Below are 19,366 nucleotides of genomic sequence, written 5' to 3'. Positions count from 1 at the left end.
AGAAAAAAAGTTACATCAAAATATGTCAGACCTCAAGTGCGCAGTAAGGCAGATATTCATCTTCAATTAACATAATTTTTTAAATTTTGAATTAAAAGTATACTTTTCTTATGCTTAAATGATAGAAAAATGCATGAGGAATTCAGAATCATTAGTCGTATTGAACAAAAATTAGTAGAAAAACAGTTATGAGGTACAATGTTATGAAATTTTATGTAAGGAAGTAAGAAGTAATGCTTTAGCAATAAGAATAAAGAATATATTTCTAAAATAAATGTTTGCTTTCTAAGGCAGCAAGCTAGCAGAAACATTAGCACACCGGGCTAAATGCTTAGCAGTATTTCATCTGCCATTACGTTCTGAGTTCAAAATCCGCCAAGGTCGACTTTGCCTTTCATCCTTTCGGGGTTGATAAGTTAAGTACCAGTTATGCATTGGGGTCAATGGAATCGATTTAATCCCTTTGTCTGTCCCTGTTTGTCCCCTCTATGTTTAGCCCCTTGTGGGCAATAGAAAAATAAGAAACGTTAGCATGCTGGGAGAAATTCTTAGCAGTATTTCATCTGACTTTATGTTTTGAGTTCAAATTTCGCCAAGGTTGACTTTGACGTACAGATTATTTCACTAATTTTTTTTTTTTACTGGTAGAATGTGTCACATAGAAGAGGGTTTACTTCTTAACATTTTCGACAAAACTTTGTATTCCAGAAGCGGTATTTCGCCTGTCTTTACGTTCTGAGTTCAGGGTTGATTTGAGGCTAAATAACAACATTATAGTAGATTTCTATAATAACACCCACAAGATTTTCACTAAGAAAAAAAAAAATCTGACTTTTTTGCATGGAATCAAGTACCCTGACCTCCTAATATGCTGCAAATCCCTTATTTTGGTTCGGAAAAAATTAATTGGGGGGTCCCCCTCCCCATAATCCCAGAATCATTGAAAATCTTTTTTTTCATTGAATGAATTCCTGTGACCTCCTAATATTGCAAAATTAGGTTACTTAAAGTGAGCCTGGTAACTGATGATTTTGGGTTCTTGTTGTTTGTAATTTTTGGTGAGCCATGGTGCAACCAACAACATGGTAAAAATCCCTGCCATTAATTTGGTGTGGATGGGTAATATCAAATGATTTAATTGCAACATAAATTAAGCATGAAAAAAAATTGAAATATTATCATCACTTACATGGAAAAATTGAAATGCTATCTTTCAGTATTTTATAAGGTAAAATCTTAAATTATTAAGTGACACATCATTAATTATTTTATAACAGCAATGCCTGGAAAAATCATGGATTACATGGAAAAATGCGAGCATGAAAAGTAATATTCCTAAGATTATAAACCTGGAAAAGTAAAGGACAAGTTATTACACCTGTAAAAGTATAGAACAAGCTATTGCTTCTAGTAAAGTAAAGAATAAGAAATTTTTTACTTAAAATATTGCAGCTAAAATTTAAATTTAAATATTAAAACTTATTTTATTATAGTTTACAAATAACACTATACTTATTTAAGTAGAATTTGGCTAATTTACTACCTTAAATACAGAAAAAAAGTGACTAATTAGACAAACTTACAAATTCGCTGAACAGTTTTGTACAATAAATTTAAAATATGAGAACTGTAAAGAGTGATAAATTAGAAGAACTGGCGTTCTTTGCTGCAATATTTTAAGTAAAAAGTTTCTTATTCTTTACTTTACTAGAAGTATTAGCTTATCCTATGTTTTTACAGGTGTAATAACTTGTCCTATACTTTCCCAGATTTATAATCTTAAGAGTATTACTTTTCATGCTTGCATTTTTCCATGTAATAACATAAATGTTTAACCCTTTAGCATGTAAACCAGCTATATCTGACCCAAATATTTTATTTGTTTTATGTTTAAACCAGCCAGGTCCAGCCTCTCACACCTACCCTACAATGTCATTCTAAAAAACAAACAATCAGATCATCAATATCTTGCAGCTGTGAGAAAAATGCATGATTCATTTAAAACAATGTGAATAAATAAGCATTAGCATTTGGTAGAGTAATCTCGATGTTAAAGCATTAAGGTAAATTACTAAGTAAATGCATGTTGGATGAAGATGTAACAACAGGCTTAGAATATTTGAAATGATGATTGTTAGAATGTAGACTAAGGGTGGAGCATTGGTGAGATGAAATTATTATAAATTAGGCAAATAGAAAAATATTCTGCCATGCTAATAACACAAGTGCATTCACACATACATATAATTTCACCAGTATAATATGTATATGTGTGCATGCACGTGTGTGTTTATCGTATACACTGAACAGAGAAGTCAGCTAACAACACCTTTTGTCTGAAGGTTTCCTGAAGAAAGAGCCCTAACTCTGAAATATTGAAATACCAGGTACAAGTACAAACCATCAACCTGCATTATCAATTTTTATAACTTGTATTGCTTTGGTTTTTAAAAAATTATTAAAAACGTGTGTGTGTGTGTGCATGCATGCGTGCATGTTTAAAGTATCTATTAAATCACAGCCTGTATGCAGTCACTCTATTTATTTCTTTAAAAAGTTCTATTTATTTCTTAATACACTTCTATTTATTTCTTAATAGTATTTGTCTAGTATGAAGCATAAAAATCTTTTGTTGCCCCTAGTTAGTGACACAATTTTCTTTGAGATGTAATGGGGAAATTGTGTCACTAACAAGGTCATAGAAGTGTGACAAGACCTTTTCACACTTCAAAATAGATAATGCTGTTTTAAAAAATAAATATGTGAATATGTGAAACTGAATGTAATAGCTTAAAGGGTTAAAATAATTCACCTATGATGTAATTATACACAGGCATGTGTACATACATACACACACACACACACACACACACACACACACATAAGCAAGTTTCACTGAATGAATTATGTTATCATTGAAGAATAAACCGGGTTCAGATAAGTTCAGAGGAGAAAAAAAATTAAAAAACAGGCAAAATTGAAATTAGCTGTGGCATGAAAGAGAAGAGACTGTGCTGGCACCAATATGAGATGCACACGTAAGAAGTTAGTTGGGCAAGGAATCTAAATGAAAGGAGATTACTGGAGAGGAAGACTGAGGAAATGTCGTATATATGTGTGTGTGTGTGTGTGTGTATATGTTTGTGTGTCTGTGTTTGTCCCTCCAACATCGCTTGACAACCGATGCTGGTGTGTTTACGTTCCCGTAACTTAGCGGTTCGGCAAAAGAAACCGATAGAATAAGTACTAGGCTTACAAAGAATAAGTCCTGGGGTCGATTTGCAATCAATGTCAGCATGGGAAAATGGATATAATATGGTGACAGTCATGATGATAATGGTGGTGGTGGTGGTGTGGTGGTGGTGGTAATAATGGAGATAATAATTTGAGAATAGCTTGATGAGGATGAAATGATTAGCATTTAGTTTGAACTAATGTAAGTTTAATTAAACCTGTAGCATTAAGATTACTCTGTCTAATGTAAAGCTTATATGCATATTGTTCTTAATTAAGATGTTAACTGCCAAATGTAACACCAGTGGTTCATCACAAACTTCACATAACTGCCATATGCACCACCAGTGGTACATTTTCATAATATGAGAAAATATTTTATTCTGTATCTTTGACACGGTTTGGCGGATATTGAAATAACATAAGTGCTAAATATTAAAGTATATGAAATATTGTAAATATACTAAAAAAAATTACATTTCCTTGTAATTAAATAACATACAGTGTGACAGGAAATATGTAGCATCACTGTGAAGTTCTAGTAATGACAGGCTGTAGTGGTTAACGTATTAATCATGCATTATCTCATAACTTTAAGATTTCGATGATGTGATTGTTTATTTTTAGAATGACATTGTAAGCTAGGTGCAAAAGTCCAAATCTGGCCAGTTTCAACATAAAACAGATAGAATATTTGGTTCAGATATGGCTGGTTTAAATGGTAAAGTGTTAAGGGCAAAATCTTTGTATTGAATATTCAGTGTTGATACAGAGTAGGAGTGATAATTGAAGGAAAAGTAAGAACATTGTGAGATATGGGTGGAGGATCAAGAGGAGTCTTAGTTTACCAGTAGGTCAGTAATTGTAATATTGGTGAGTGAGAGCTTGCCTGTGAGTTAGTACATGCATGAGTGAGTAGCAGGTGCAACATCTCAAGTAAGTAATAGGTATAGTGATGTTGCAATGTAGTGGGTATTTGTACCCTGTAGAAGGCTGCTGAGTATTTATTTGGGGGTTGGACAATGATTTACTTCTTGGTTCTTGAGAGGTATTTCTGCTTTTGTTATGCCATCTTAGCCAAGGCAAGCTCTCACTCATCAATATTACAGATATCTGTGGTCACTATGAAAGGTCATCAAAGCTATTATAAATAAAATATATCACCATCCAAGCATTATGTCTGTTTTAATAAATATGGAGTCTATGTTTATTATGCTCGGTATCTACTATTGCATCGAGGCTCTTTAGGGCCAAGAAAAATTATAGCGATGGAAATGGTAGCATTGGATTTGGGGATAATGATTATGATGGAATAAATACAAACTTATTTGATGATGATCATAAGATAAAAATGTCATCGTTTGATGTTCTGCCATAAATTATCTTCCAGAAGAGCTGTTCATCCTAATAATGAAATTGACTTTATCAATTATAACTAATTTTTCAGCCTTATAAAGCCATATAATTTTAATTATATATTTAACTATTCAGTTTTCAAATATTTCATAATTTCCCTTTTATATGAACATGCTGACAGCATCTTTTACATCTTCTTTTAGCATCTTCAAGCTTAATCTGAGAGCATAAATGCTGTCATGAGTGTAATACATAAAACAAGTCTAAGAGAGATAAATTTTAAATGACTTTCAAATAGATCTAGGTTCTTTTATCTAATAAACTTAACCAAATTGATGTAAATAAATAAATAAATTATTGCTTTCTCTTCTATATAACTTTATTTGTTTACAGCAAAGGAAAAAAAAAACATTAAATAGGCTGAACACAAAGGATTTAATTCAGTTCCAATGAGTACCAACAAAGATCTTGTTTATATATTCTTTTCCAAGATGACCTTAGAGTGAAGTTTGTTTCTTAGACTATTTCTTTAAAAGCCTTGCTAACACACTTCACTTGGTATTCTCTCCAATAAGTTTCAAGTGGTATTTCTGAGCTAGGCTATGGATTAAACCTAGAAACTTCATTTCACCAGCTGGAGTTTTTATTCTAATCACTTACTTATTGATTCAGAGAACAGAAGCCTCGCTGTTTAAGGTGTTTAAACATTAGACTGACGCATTTGTTTACACATTTTGATACTTTAGGGAATATAAAGATAAATACATAAACACCTTAAAATGACAACACTAATGTCTTCTAAAACCACAAATCAGTTGTTAGACCATCAGAATAATAGTTCCTAGCACAACCCCTGGCTTATCTTAGGTATAACACTTAACTGATTGAAGAGATTATCAATCAAAACTCTGTGTCTAAGACACATATAAGATGAGGAAATAGTTTGAAAAACGAACATCAATGTCTTTTCTTATTTTAAAAACAGGTAAAATAAATTTCATCATGATAATTTTTACAAAAATGGCCATGTCCTAAGTACAAAGATTTAATCATTAAAGAATAAGATTTAGTAGATTATGTTTGCATGGTAAGGTCTCATAGAAGTCGACAACCCAGGAGGAACTGTTTCATTTATGCCACCAATACTCTTGACAAAGGTATGAAATGAATGCTAGGAGTGTTGATTTAATTATTATAGGTGGAGGCATGGCTGTGTGGTAAGAAGCTTGCTTCCCAACCACATGGTTTTGGGTTCAGTCCCACTGTGTGACACCTTGGGCAAGTGTCTATTACTATAGTCTTGGGTCGAAAAAGCCTTGTGAGTGGATTTGGTAGATGGGAACTGAAAGAAGACCATTGTGTGTGTGTGTATATATATATATATATATATATATATATATATATATATATATATATATATATATATATATATATATATATATATATACATCTATGTGTGTGTGTGTCATTGTATCTGTGTTTGTTCCCCCATTACTGCTTGACAACCAGTGTTGGTGTATTTATATCCCTCTAATTTAGCATTTCCACAAAGGAGACTGCTATAATAGATACTAGGGTTTAAAAAAAATAGTCCTGGGGTTGATTCATTCGACTAAAACCCTTCAAGAGAGTGCTCCAGCATGGCTGCAGTCAAATGACTGAAACAAGTAAAAGAATAAGTTCATGTATAGTGGGCCATATTGAGGTAAATCAGCAAGAACCCAAATCCACAATTCAAGATTATATTTCCTGTAACATTTGCTTCATTGAATATTATTGAATAAAACATTGATGTCACAAACTCTCATTTCTGTTTCATAATAAAATCTTAGTCATCAATCATTAAACAGGTCACACTGAGTGTTAAATAAGAAAAAGAAAAATAACATAACAAGTCACAAAATAAACTTACACAATATTTTTTCATCTTAGTAATAATAATATAGAAAGAAACCAATCCTTATTTAAATAACAGAAATTGATTCTAGAAGAAAACAAAATCGTTATGTAACATTGATCTCTTACAAAAGTACAAAGCCTCAAATTTCTGTTAAACGGATGTTGTAATTTTTATGTCCTTAAAATTGTTAGTTATGTAAATGAAGTCAAACAGTTTCAACTCAGAATTGAAACAGGCCTGTGGACAGGATGAGAGCTAATTCCACTTCATGGTATTTGCTATATAAATGAGAGTGCAAATTGACAAGCAGCAAAAATATGCATTTTTTGTATGTTGTCTATAACACATTGTGTTCTGTTCAAGACACTTAAATCTCAGTCATCCTGTCTGCCAAGCTGTATGAAGGTAACAAAGTGTAGGATAACTCACAAAAGTTCTGACAGCTCATAGTTCTGAAGTTGGGACCTCATGTAGTTTGAGGAAATAATAGGGGTGCTGGCAATTCTACTTTATTATTGAATTTATCATCACCAGTTTGGATATGGAAATGAATAAATGTCACATATATCTTTCTAAAGTAGACAGGAATGGTCAGTATTCATGTTGATTCCAAATTTAGTGACATTATTCGAAAGAAAATTTGAAACCAAACATTTTTGTTTTTTGGATTCTTATCTTTACTGTGTGAAGTTAATTAAGTTATTATATCAATGGTTAGAAATTTGGGATTCAAAAAGGACAATATCAATAAGCTACATTGAAAATCAGTTGTTAAATGATGAGCAGCAATATCTTCAGTATGAACACCAATAAATATCCCAAAGCCTAGCTTGTTATGAATTTGTAAATAAACAAATAAAATCATATGAAGTACATGTTACATTGTTTCTGCTCCAGAGTGTGAGGTGTAGTTTTTGAGGTGAAATTAATCATTTACAAGTTATGGTGTAGTGGCAGGCACAGGTGTGAAGGAAAAAAAAGGTGTGGTATTTTATGTGGAGGTGGTATGCTCATGAGGTAAAGTGTGTACATTATATAATGTTATGACGTATTCATGACAGTATTCCCTCGTGACTGTGTGGCAATTGTTGTCGGTTAATAGTGTGAGAAATTGTTTGTCTGTACATTTGTGGATACTCACGTAGGTGTGTGATTTTCATTAAAATGCATCAAAATGGAAAATACCTTATAAAGTTAGGGAAATGAGTAAGACAACAACAACAACAAAAAAAGAGAAAAGAAAACGAAAAATTTCACCGTATTCTATGTAAGCTTCTTTTAAATCACTTGAATTAGTCAAATCTCAGTAAGAAAGCCTTTGGTATTTAAAATAGGAACCACATGTCATAGAATAGTAAAACACATACATTTATAATAAGAACAGATGAATAAACCAGTTACAAAGTAGAAATTTGATAACAATGAGGTTTGAGCCCAACTTACAACATGAGAGAAAGTTAAAAACTTGAATGAAAGAAAACTAATGGTAACCCATTTCAGCAAAAATCAATTCAGTGAATGTGTGTGTTTTGAAAAGTGAATTTTGATATTTTAAATAGTAAGAGGAGATAATATATTGGGGAAAAACTGGAAGAGATCGTGGGTGAAATAAGAAGGTCATCATACTTAATGTTGTTGGCACTCCGTCGCTTACGACGTCGAAGGTTCCAGTTGATCCGATCAACGGAACAGCCTGCCCGTGAAATTAACGTGCAAGTGGCTGAGCACTCCACAGACACGTGTACCCTTAACGTAGTTCTCGGGGATATTCAGCGTGACACAGTATGACAAGGCTGACCCTTTGAATTACATGCACAACAGAAACAGGAAGTAAGAGTGAGAGAAAGTTGTGGTGAAAGAGTACAGCAGGGTTCGCCACCATACCCTGCCAGAGCCTCGTGGAGCTTTAGGTGTTTTCGCTCAATAAACACTCACAACGCCCGGTCTGGGAATCGAAACCGCGATCCTATGACCGCGAGTTCGCTGCCCTAAACACTGGGCCATTGCGCCTCCACTATACTTAATGTACTGAGGTAAAAAATGGAGAACGAAGCATTAAATCATTGATCAATATTAATTTAATATAAGGTGGTGAGCTGACTGAATTGTTAGCATTCCAGACAAAATTCTGCTAAGCATTTTATCTGTCTTTACGTTCTGAGTTCAAATTCCACAGAGAGTGACTTTGACTTTCATCTGTTCAGATGAAAGTCAAAGTCATTGTAATTTCACCTCAAAAACTACACCTCAGACTCTGGAGCAGAAACAATGTAACATGTACTTCATATGATTTTATTTGTTTATTTACAAATTCATAACAAGCTAGGCTTTGGGATATTTATTGGTGTTCATACTGAAGATATTGCTGTTCATCATTTAACAACTGTTTTTGAATGTAGCTTATTGATATTGTCCTTTTTGAATCCCAAATTTCTAACCATTGATATAATTAATAACTCAATATAATTGACTTACGCCCTCCCACAAAATTCCTGACTTGTGCCAAAATTTGAAATCAATATTAATTTCATCTCATCTTTATAAGTATACAGGTGACAACTCTAGATATGCTTTCACCTAACGAGATCTCCTCAGTGAAGAATAGCCTTCTTCTCTATTCCTATCAGATTGTAGATAAGAGAATCATAATATTGACGTACAATAATTCTTTTCTACTATAGGCATGAAGCCTGAAACTTTTGCAAGAGGGGCTAGTCAATTACATTGACCCAGTACTCAACTGGTACTTATTTTATCAACCTGAAAGGATGAAAAGTGAAGCCAACCTTGGTCTCATTTGAGATCTGAATATAAAGCCAGAAGAAATGCTGCTAAGTATTTTGTTTGACATGCCAACAGTTCCGCCAGCTTGCCACCTTGATGTACAATGACTGTTTCTAATTTTGACACAAGGCCAGTAATTTGAAGGGAGGAGGTTAGTCAATACCACCAACTCCAGTATTTGACTGATACTTAATTATATTGACCCCAGTGAGATGAAAGGCAAAGTTGACCATAGCAGAATTTGAACTCAGAATGTAAAGATCCAGAACAAAACCACAAAGCATTCCTTCCAATGCTCTAAAAATATCATTAATTACATAAGTACACATCAAAATTTATCATGATAATCAAGGGGAAATTACCTGGTGACAACATCTCACAAAAACAATAACAGTCGAGTTAGGGCCATCAGTTTTAATGGAGTGAAGAGAAAAATCTAATTAATTAATATTTATTATTAAGCTAATGTTTTCTCTTTCTCCTCACTCATGAATAAGAATTATTAAGAATTGGAGGTAACCACAGTACATTGTAATAAGCCAAGTTAAATATTAGAAAACTAGCAACGATCAACAAATTTAAGTTCCATAATATTAATACCATCTCTTATGAGTGACAAAAAACAATATTTATTAAAATTATAGCTATTAATGTTAAATGCAGTAGAATGGCAGAAAAAAATAACGCACCAGACCAAATTGCAGTTTTAGGTTTCAGTCCCTCAACGTTCTGAGCTCAAATCATGCAAGTATCAACAATGTAAATAACAACCAAGGTCAGTTCAACTGATTAAAACTCCTCCACTTTTGTTCCTCTGAATTAACAAGCTGCATATTACCTTGAAGCAGAGAAGAGGCTGTGTACATCATATCTCTCCTGACAGCATTACTAAAATAAAGCAAGTGAAAGGAAAAGCTGCAACCAGGAATCAAAATCTGGGTATAGTGTTGTATGGTTGCTCACATTGATTAGACTAATTGGCTACACTAAAGCACATCAAATCAAGCAATTGTTGTGTTTCTTTCTCTTTTTCTTTTTAAATTAGTCAATAAACCTTAGGTAAATTATACTGAGTTCAGATCCCAAAGGAATTAAGACTGTTTTCCATCACTTTGTGATAAATAATATAAACATTAGCACATTCTGAGGTGTCTGTTTAATTGGTTGTATCCCTTCCATACAAAACAATTGGTTTTGTGTTGCCTTGTCAACAGAAATCAATAATAACAGGGAGGATTTCTAATATATAGATTGTTTCTTTTGGGTTTAATAAGAAAGGAAATCAGTTGTTTAATTTGTGCTGTTCCAACAAGTCCAACAGGTGATAGCATGAATAAGTCATAAACTTGTTTTACCAAAATATCACGACACCTGTACTTGAATTTATAATAATGATATTTTTACACTGTCACAGACTCAAATTAGAAGGAAAGGAATAGAGTCAACTGAACCTACCCAGGCATATACTGGTTAATTATTTTCATCAACTCTAATTGGGATGAAAAGCAAAGTCAGTTCTAGTAGATTTTGAAATTAGAACATAATAGGATGAAACTATATACTGCAAATGGATATAGTTCAGCAGTTAAGCACTTTAAGGACAACTGATTACAGAGTTGGATTACCAAAAGCTTACAGTTAAACTATGACAATTAGCACATGAAATTTTAGTAATAATTTCTTTTAACATGGCACAAGGTCACCTTTTGTAGGTGAATACCAATTGATTAAAATAACAACAACACCAGTAATGCTGGTAGTTAGTTTATGAATACAAGAAGGATTCTAGAATTGTTTAAACTGGTGAAACATCCATATTGGTACTGCATTAATTTTCCATCAAGCCTGTTATGAAGTCTTTGTGCAGTTGCTCACCCTTTTATCTTAAAAATAGCTCAATAAATTTGATAACTCAGTTGTGAATATAATTTACCCAAAAGAAATATAGGATGTTCTAGGTTGGAATACTGATTGGATGATAAAAACTATGCATCAAATGTAGGAAAATGAAAGTGATAGCTTTCAAAGTGATAGCTTTCAAAGTGATAGCTTTCAAAGTGATAGCTTTCAAAGTGATAGCTTTCAAAAGGTAAGTAGAATCCCAACAGTATAAATACTTACACACATATAAATAGACAACACAAAGCAAAAAGCACTCATGAAATAAACCCCAAACTACTGAAAGACAAACAGAATAGCTGGAAATCACTACATGATATCACCTCACATTAAAGTCTAGCAGGGAATTTAAACAACAAATATAGACATAAGCATTTCACACATAAAATACAGAGAAACAACCAAAGTAACAAATATATGCTGTATAAATAGACTGCAAAAAATTTAAACCCACTGCAATAGAACTTTAAAAAAATTAATGGAACTATAAAATGCTTTTACAGAAAAAAAAGGAAAAAACAACACAAGACCTCTCATACCCCATTAGGGTTAAACTGACTGATCAATGGTTGTTGTTGTTGGCACTCCGTCACTTACGACGTCGAGGGTTCCAGTTGATCCGGTCAACAGAACAACCTGCTCGTGAAATTAACGTGCAAGTGGCTGAGCACTCCACAGACACGTGTACCCTTAACGTAGTTCTCGAGGATATTCAGTGTGACACAGTGTGACAAGGCTGATGCTTTGAATTACAAGCACAACAGAAACAGGAAGTAAGAGTGAGAGAAAGTTGTGGTGAAAGAGTACAGCAGGATTCGCCACCATCCCTTGCCGGAGCCTCGTGGAGTTTTAGGTGTCTTCGCTCAATAAACACTCACAACGCCCGGTCTGGGGATTGAAACCGCGATCCTATGACCACGAGTCTGCTGCCCTATCCACTGGGCCATTGCGCCTCCACTAATCAATGGTGGATCCCTCATAACATACATAAAATCATGCATCCTGTAAATACCACAAACAACCCTTGTTTATTAAAGGGTTAAGACAACAGAATAAAAATGCACACATCCAGAATAAGACCTCAAAACAAAACACATTAGCATAATAAACATAGCACCTGCATACTTACCAAACATTTCAGGGAACATACCACAACCACAGCAGTGTAACACACACCCAATCACTATCATTGGGGAGAATTCAATTCACATAATACCCTGGTACAAAAACAATATAGATAATACAAAAGGTGATATAATGTTGTCAGTACTGGACTCCCTTTACATCCTAAACTATCTATGCCAGCACACCGACACACATCAATAAGCTGACTACAACTTCACCACAATCATCATCACCTGCACTACACAATTAGCTCTCAAAAACACATGGTGAGTTCTTTTTTTTTTTTCAATTTTCTTCTATTTACCTGCCTACCATGATTACAACAAACTCACATACCAATAAGCAAAAAAAGAAAAAGTAAAAACACTTTTATAAACTTAAAAAAACAAAGAAAAGAAAAGAAAAAGAAAAGTAAAGACCACAGTGGAATTCTATCCACCAATAAACAGAATCAAGGTTTGTAGAACATAAAAAACAACATATCAATCACCAGCACTGACAGCTCAACAAATTAATTATAGATGCTTCAGTGAAAAGAAAAGCTTATCTCCCAAACAATTTTAGACACTAAATTACACAACTAATATATAAGGTGCAGGCATGGCTATGTGGAAAGAAGTTTGTTTCCCAACATGGTTTCACTGCACCTTCCACAAGTGTCTCTTACTAAACCCCAGGCCAACCAAAGCCTTGTGAGTGGATTTAGCAAGTAGAAACTAAAAGAAGCCCTCTGTGTATATGTATGCTACTGTGAGCTTGACATTGAGTGATTGTTGTAAGTAAATGATGCCATCATGCAAGTGGTGTACTTTGTTCCCAATCTTCTGAGATATGTCTGATCATGGGGAAACATTACCTTTCTTGGAAACAGGTGAGGGTTGGCAACAGAAAGGGCATCCAGTCATATGAAATTCACCTCAACAACTTCCATCCAACCCATGCTATCATAGAAAAGTGGATGATAAAGATTAATAATGATAATGGTGATGATGATGATGAATATAGACAACTTGAAGCAAAAATAAAAATACAGCACCAAAAACGTAAACAAGGAAATGCCAAGCATATGTATCCAATCAAGCAGTACACTAAACATGTATTAAATAATTAACAGTATAAATAACTTTAATAATGTCCCTATTACATATCACACATCACAGTAACATGTCAAATAACATACCAACACTTCAACAGTAATGCAAATGACTTTGTCAAATATATATTTTTTTAAATCAGCCTGTGTGACTAAGAAGTTTGCTTTGCAGTTATGTAGTGTTTCAGGTTCAGTCTCACTACATATCATCTTGGACAAGTGTCTTCATCTATAGCCACAGGCTGAGCAATGTCTTGTGACTGAATTTGGTTGATGGAAACTGTGTGAAAGCCTGTTGTGTGTGTGCGTATATTTTATTCCATAATGGTTACCTTTGAAGAGTACAGGGTTACATAATTGGACTGTAACCTAACACTCCATTGAACCCCTAGCGCGAAACCAATTGGTAAGATTGGCCATAATGGATATATAATACTGTACACTTCAATTAATATATATATATATATTTATATATATGATGTTGCACTCCGTCGGTTGTGATGATGAGGGTTCCAGTTGATCCGATCAACAGAATAGCCTGCTCATGAAATTAATGTGCAAGTGGCTGAGCACTCCACAGACACATGCACCCTTAACATAGTTCTTGGGGAGATTCAGCATGCTCAGAGTGTGACAAGGCTGTCCCTTTGAAATACAGGTACAACAGAAACAGGAAGAAAGAGTGAGAGAAAGTTGTGGTGGAAGAGTACAGCAGGGTTTGTCACTACCCCCTGCCAGAGCCTTGTGGAGCTTTAGGTGTTTTCACTCAATAAACATTCACAACACCCAATCTGCGAATTGAAACCGTGATCCTATGACTGTGAGTCTGCTGCACCATTGCACCTCCACATCTATATCTATATATATATAAATAATTAATATAAATATATATTTATTAATATTTAGCAGAAGCAACAAAATGACTCAAAGGCTGAGAGTTTCATGCATTGGCACTTATCAAATGCACAAAACTCTTGGCCCATGACTCACTCTGTTGTTTCTTCTAAATATCAATAAAAAAAATATTCATATACTCATATTTTGAGTTCTACTTTTCCTGTTTGCATCACCAAACCCATGTGTGTGTGTGAGTGTCTGTACGCGTGTGTTTGCATATTTTCAGAGCTGTACTTGCTACCCAACCACTTGACAATCAGTGATGGTTTGTTTACATCCCCCAAAACTTAGCAGTCTAATAAAAGAGAGATAAAATAGATACCAGACTTTAGAAAAAAACCAAAAAAAACCATGAACACTGGAGTCAATTTGTTTGATTAAAAGCTTTCAAAGTATTGCTCTGGCATGGCTGTTGTCCAACGACTGAAGCAAGTAAATGATAAAAAGAATAACGATAGAAAAACAAGAAACGTAAACTGCGACATTCACAACTTTCACCTTGTGCCATGACCTTGACCGCTTTCTACTATGAAATTCCAAGAGTTGTGTTCGGGCACCTGTTCAGTGGTTACGATTTTCAGTCGTGACTTTGAATACTCTGTCGGTGTCAACGATGACTGAACCCAAATGGTTCGGATTACAATGCTATTGCTCTACAAATGAAACCTAAAACCTCAAATGCATCAAGACTTGATAAAAAGCATACACATATAGGTGCAGGTGTGGCAAGAAGTTTGCTTTCTAACCACATGGTACCAGGTTCAGTCCCACAGCATGGTACCTTAAGCAAGTGTCTTCTACTATAGCCTTGGGTTGACCAAAGCTCTGTGAGTGGATTTCAGAGACAGAAACTGAAAGAAGCCCAATCTGTGTGTGTGTGTGTGCACGCGCACGCCTTTGTGTTTGGGTTTGTCCAATCCCATCACCACCACTGGACAACCAGCGATGGTGTTTTTACATTCCCATAATATAGTGGTTTGGCAAAAGAGCAAAACAGACCAATAGAATTAGTACCAGGCTTAGAAAGATAAATACTAGGGTTGATTTGTTTAACTAAAATTCTTCAAGGCAGTTCACCTGCATGACTGTAGTCCAATGACTGGAACAGGTAAAAAGAAAAAGATATAACTATAATATTTAGGGTTTTAAGGGATCACAACACTCACCAACAACTACAAATATTCTTGCTACTACTGTCAAATCTCCAGAATTTGGATATTGGGCAAAACCATCATATTTTAAAGTCCAACAAAAATCTCAAGTGAAGTAATATTGCCCAGTCTTATTGCTAACTTATGCATAAAGAAACAACATTAGAGTACAAACTATGTATTAGCTGTATCATGAACCTAATCATATTTGGGCACATAATGTCTTCAGACCAAATTGTAATAGACTATAAAAGCAACAAAACTGATCCTTCATATAATAAACCCATACGTTGTTCTCTTCATCATAACCCAGATTTAAACTGCTACACCCGACCATTACACCACTCATAAATGTTGCGCGCATGCACACACACACACAAGGGGTTCAACAACAAAAAAACCTCCTACACAAGCCATCCTGACTACCATCAACAGCAGCACTTCTTTTGACGCTATCCCCCAACTTATAAAATACTCAACACCTCCACAAGAATTACCACAAAATACTGGTTAGCAAACTACATTGCGAACTGGCAAGAACATGTAATTATGGGACAACAATACATCAAATATTTGCAATATGTCAGATGGAATATCACAAGAATCTGTCTGCTCATCCACTCTGTTTATCTGATACCTACATTATCTTGCACATTATCAAACCATGTACACAGACACAAATGCAAATGATATTTCCATCAAAACTTGCTATCACACAGCAGACACAAATGCAGATGATATCTCCATCACATTCTTCTGTCACACAGCAGATACAAATGCAGATGATATCTCCATCACACCTTGCTATCACACAGCAGGCACAGCTGCAGATATCACCATCACAACTTGCTATCACACAATAGACACAAAAGCAGATGATATCTCCATCATATCTTGCTGTCACAACTATAGATGATATCTCCATCACAACTTGCTATCACACAGCAGGCACAAATGCAGATGATATCTCTATCACAACTTGCTATAACACAGCAGGCATAGCTGCAGATATCACCATCACAACTTGCTATCACACAACAGACACAAAAGCAGATGATATCTCCATTACAACTTGTTATCACACAGCAGACACAAATGCAGATGATATCTCTATCACTTATCATCACACAGCAGGCACAAATGCAGACATCGCCATCACAACTTCCAATCATACAGCAGGCACAGCTGCACAACCAGTCCAACCTAATGTAAACCACATCTAGAACCATGACTACAAAATAACAGACTTATAGCGGTACAAGCCAAAGCCACTGTAGAACATAAAACACTAAAGAACAACAATTACAACCAACTGTTACACTCAGCAGTATAAACATACCCATACACAAAAGATAAATATGCTAGGAATTACATACAATACCCTTATGAGATCTTATAGCAAACATATTAAAGAAAGCAAAGCAAAATGCAAACATACTTAGAGCACACTCAGAAACTACATTTAGCCAACACACACACAATAATAATAATAATAATAATAATAATAATAATAATAATAATAATAATAAACACCCGGATGTAGTACCAGGCAGTGGCTCTCATGGCTTCTGATCTTAATTGATTGGAAGTGTTATCATGTACATTGTTTTGTCTTGGTATAAAAGATGGGCTACAGCAAATATTCTGCTTAATATTACAGATTTGCTTGTCAGTTGTTTGACCTTAACCAGTTGAGCATGACCCTTAGTGGTTGACAATATGTGCATCTCTGATCATGAGCAGAAGTAGTGGGGGAACATCATAGCCATGTGCTGAGAGGAATTCTTTGGGGTTTGAATAATTCACCTTTGGAAACATGCGTGTTTTGCTCAACATCCTTAAACAAACCTTATTCAGGGGCCTTTTGAGAAGGATGGGCTACTCGACCTGGGCCCCACCTGCGTGGTCATGCACTGTTTATCTTGATATGAGATCACCATGTCGTGCACATATGGTTGTGATGCATGTGCCTGGTGTACCTTTGTCAAACGGGTAATCATGATGGGTATAATGGGCTGCATATATTTTACCCCAGTGTCACTTTGATGGCAAGGACTGCTCTCTCACTCAATAATGATAATAATAATAATAATAATAATAAAAATAATAATAATACATCCCATGCAACTTAGATTATGCCAGTCCTGTCTGGGTTTCCAATCCCTCTACAACAAATCATAACAAGCTGCAAAGAGCACAAAATTGCACAGAGTGTATCATCACAGTCTGCACACAGTCCATATTCACAAAAAAACAAAAATACTGAAAATGAAAGACAAACCTGGACAAGCAAGAGGAATAGTTTACTATTGCAACAAGCTCTAAATTTCGCAGTTATCAGCCACCACCTTAACAAAATAAATATATATCTATGACAGTGTTTTCCAATTAATTTTCTGTGAGGTCCCACTATAATTTTCCAGAAAAAATGTATGTCCCACTGGTGAAATATCCTCAAAGAAATATCCACACTAGGGCATTGGAACAATGTTATACTGCAACAAACAGTTTTCACATTGTATGCTTGGCTGGATCAATTGGTTTAGCTAGGCTGAGTATAGGTGTTGTATGTTTGTTGTGGAAAAAAAGATTTTCATAATTCCATGTCCCACTAATAAAAAAAAAAAGAAAAAAACATTTTGGCTTTCAAGCCCCACCTCAATTTTCCTAGGCCCCTACGTTGGGAATCCTTGATTTGTAACATTCTTTCCTTCCATTTTCTCCAGACAAACATAAAAATCACACCTTTAAAAGATCAGCATTATCAGTGTCATTAAACCCAAGCACTGTGCTGCAATGTACAGTAGCAATGGTAAATGCAGAGGAGCAACAGGTGCATTTGGACCAAGTTCATATTTCATTTCCCTCATTACCATAATTAAACCTATAACTCAATGAGAGAGAGAGACTAAGCTAATGAGGGAACCTTTATGTGGTTACCTCACAAGAAATAGTAACTCTCTGTCAGATTAGATTATACCCTGTTGCTTTGAATAAGAAAGAACACATTGCATAATATCTCCTAATTTTGTTAATACAGACTTTACTGGGAATACATAACTATCAATTATCATTAGTCACTCTGAGCTGATAATAATGATTTCTAACTTTGTCACATGGTCATCAATTTTGAAGGTATTTCTTCCTCCTCCTCTTCCTTTAATGTCCATTTTCCATTTGGCCTCAGCAGAATTTGAACATTGAATCGAGTGGCTCATAACTAGATACTGCAAGGTTCAGGAAGAGATACTACAAAGTTCATAAGTTTAACCATTTCTACTGACTACTGTTGTCTTTTATTTATCAAAATGATTTTTTTTTTGACAAAGTTCAATGATAAAATTTGTTGGTAAAGACGTTTAGTCCATTGAATAAATTCAGTATATAACTGGTAAAAATTTAATTGACTCTTGAGGGATGAAAAATAAAATCAACTTTGACTGGACTTAAACTTAAATGAAAAAAATTGAAAGGCAGTTAACATTTCTACATTTCTATGAACTCAATCCCACAAACTTACATATACTGTATACTCTGCTTTGTCCCCGCACCTTTGGAATGGTATAAAGGAGGTGATTTAGCCATAAAATCTTTGCCAAATCCAATATAAAATGCAACAAATTTCTTAATTAAATCAAACCAAATAAAATTTGTTATCCTCACCACAAAAAGTATAAAGACTGTATATGTGCATATGTATTTGTGTAAACACAAAACACACACTAAAAAGAGAATCTTAAAAGAAGAGAGAAATTAAGCAGAATTCAAAGACTATGAAAGACTTGAGAGGAAGACTGATGGTGAGCTGTTACCAAGAGTTCAGAATTATAATCACAAAATAAATCTTAATTTCTTTCTCTTATCTATTGCTCTTCTATATCTCTTTTATACTCTCTCCCTCCATATATATATATATATATATATATA

At 34.4% G+C, this 19,366-nt stretch overlaps 1 protein-coding gene across 5 annotated transcripts in view; it reads right to left on the bottom strand.

The window, feature by feature from the left end:
* LOC106870336 (myeloid leukemia factor 1) overlaps positions 1-19,366 on the bottom strand; it is an 85,355-nt gene that overhangs the window by 58,083 nt on the left and 7,906 nt on the right. The window contains exon 2 of one of the 5 annotated variants that reach the window (XM_052966379.1): positions 12,303-12,390. The exons of 3 other annotated variants lie outside the window; for them this stretch is intronic. Coding sequence is in view for 1 of the 2 variants with exons in the window: in XM_052966378.1 (XP_052822338.1) it covers positions 13,155-13,195 (41 nt within the window). In the remaining variant the exon portion in view is untranslated. Of the gene's footprint in view, positions 1-12,302; positions 12,391-13,154; positions 13,211-19,366 lie in introns of those variants that run through there. One more of the 5 variants, XM_052966378.1, reaches the window with a different exon arrangement.

The sequence above is a fragment of the Octopus bimaculoides genome, chromosome 3 (assembly GCF_001194135.2).
Source record: "Octopus bimaculoides isolate UCB-OBI-ISO-001 chromosome 3, ASM119413v2, whole genome shotgun sequence".
NCBI lineage: Eukaryota > Metazoa > Mollusca > Cephalopoda > Octopoda > Octopodidae > Octopus > Octopus bimaculoides.
This window is presented reverse-complemented; position numbering and strand designations above follow the sequence as displayed.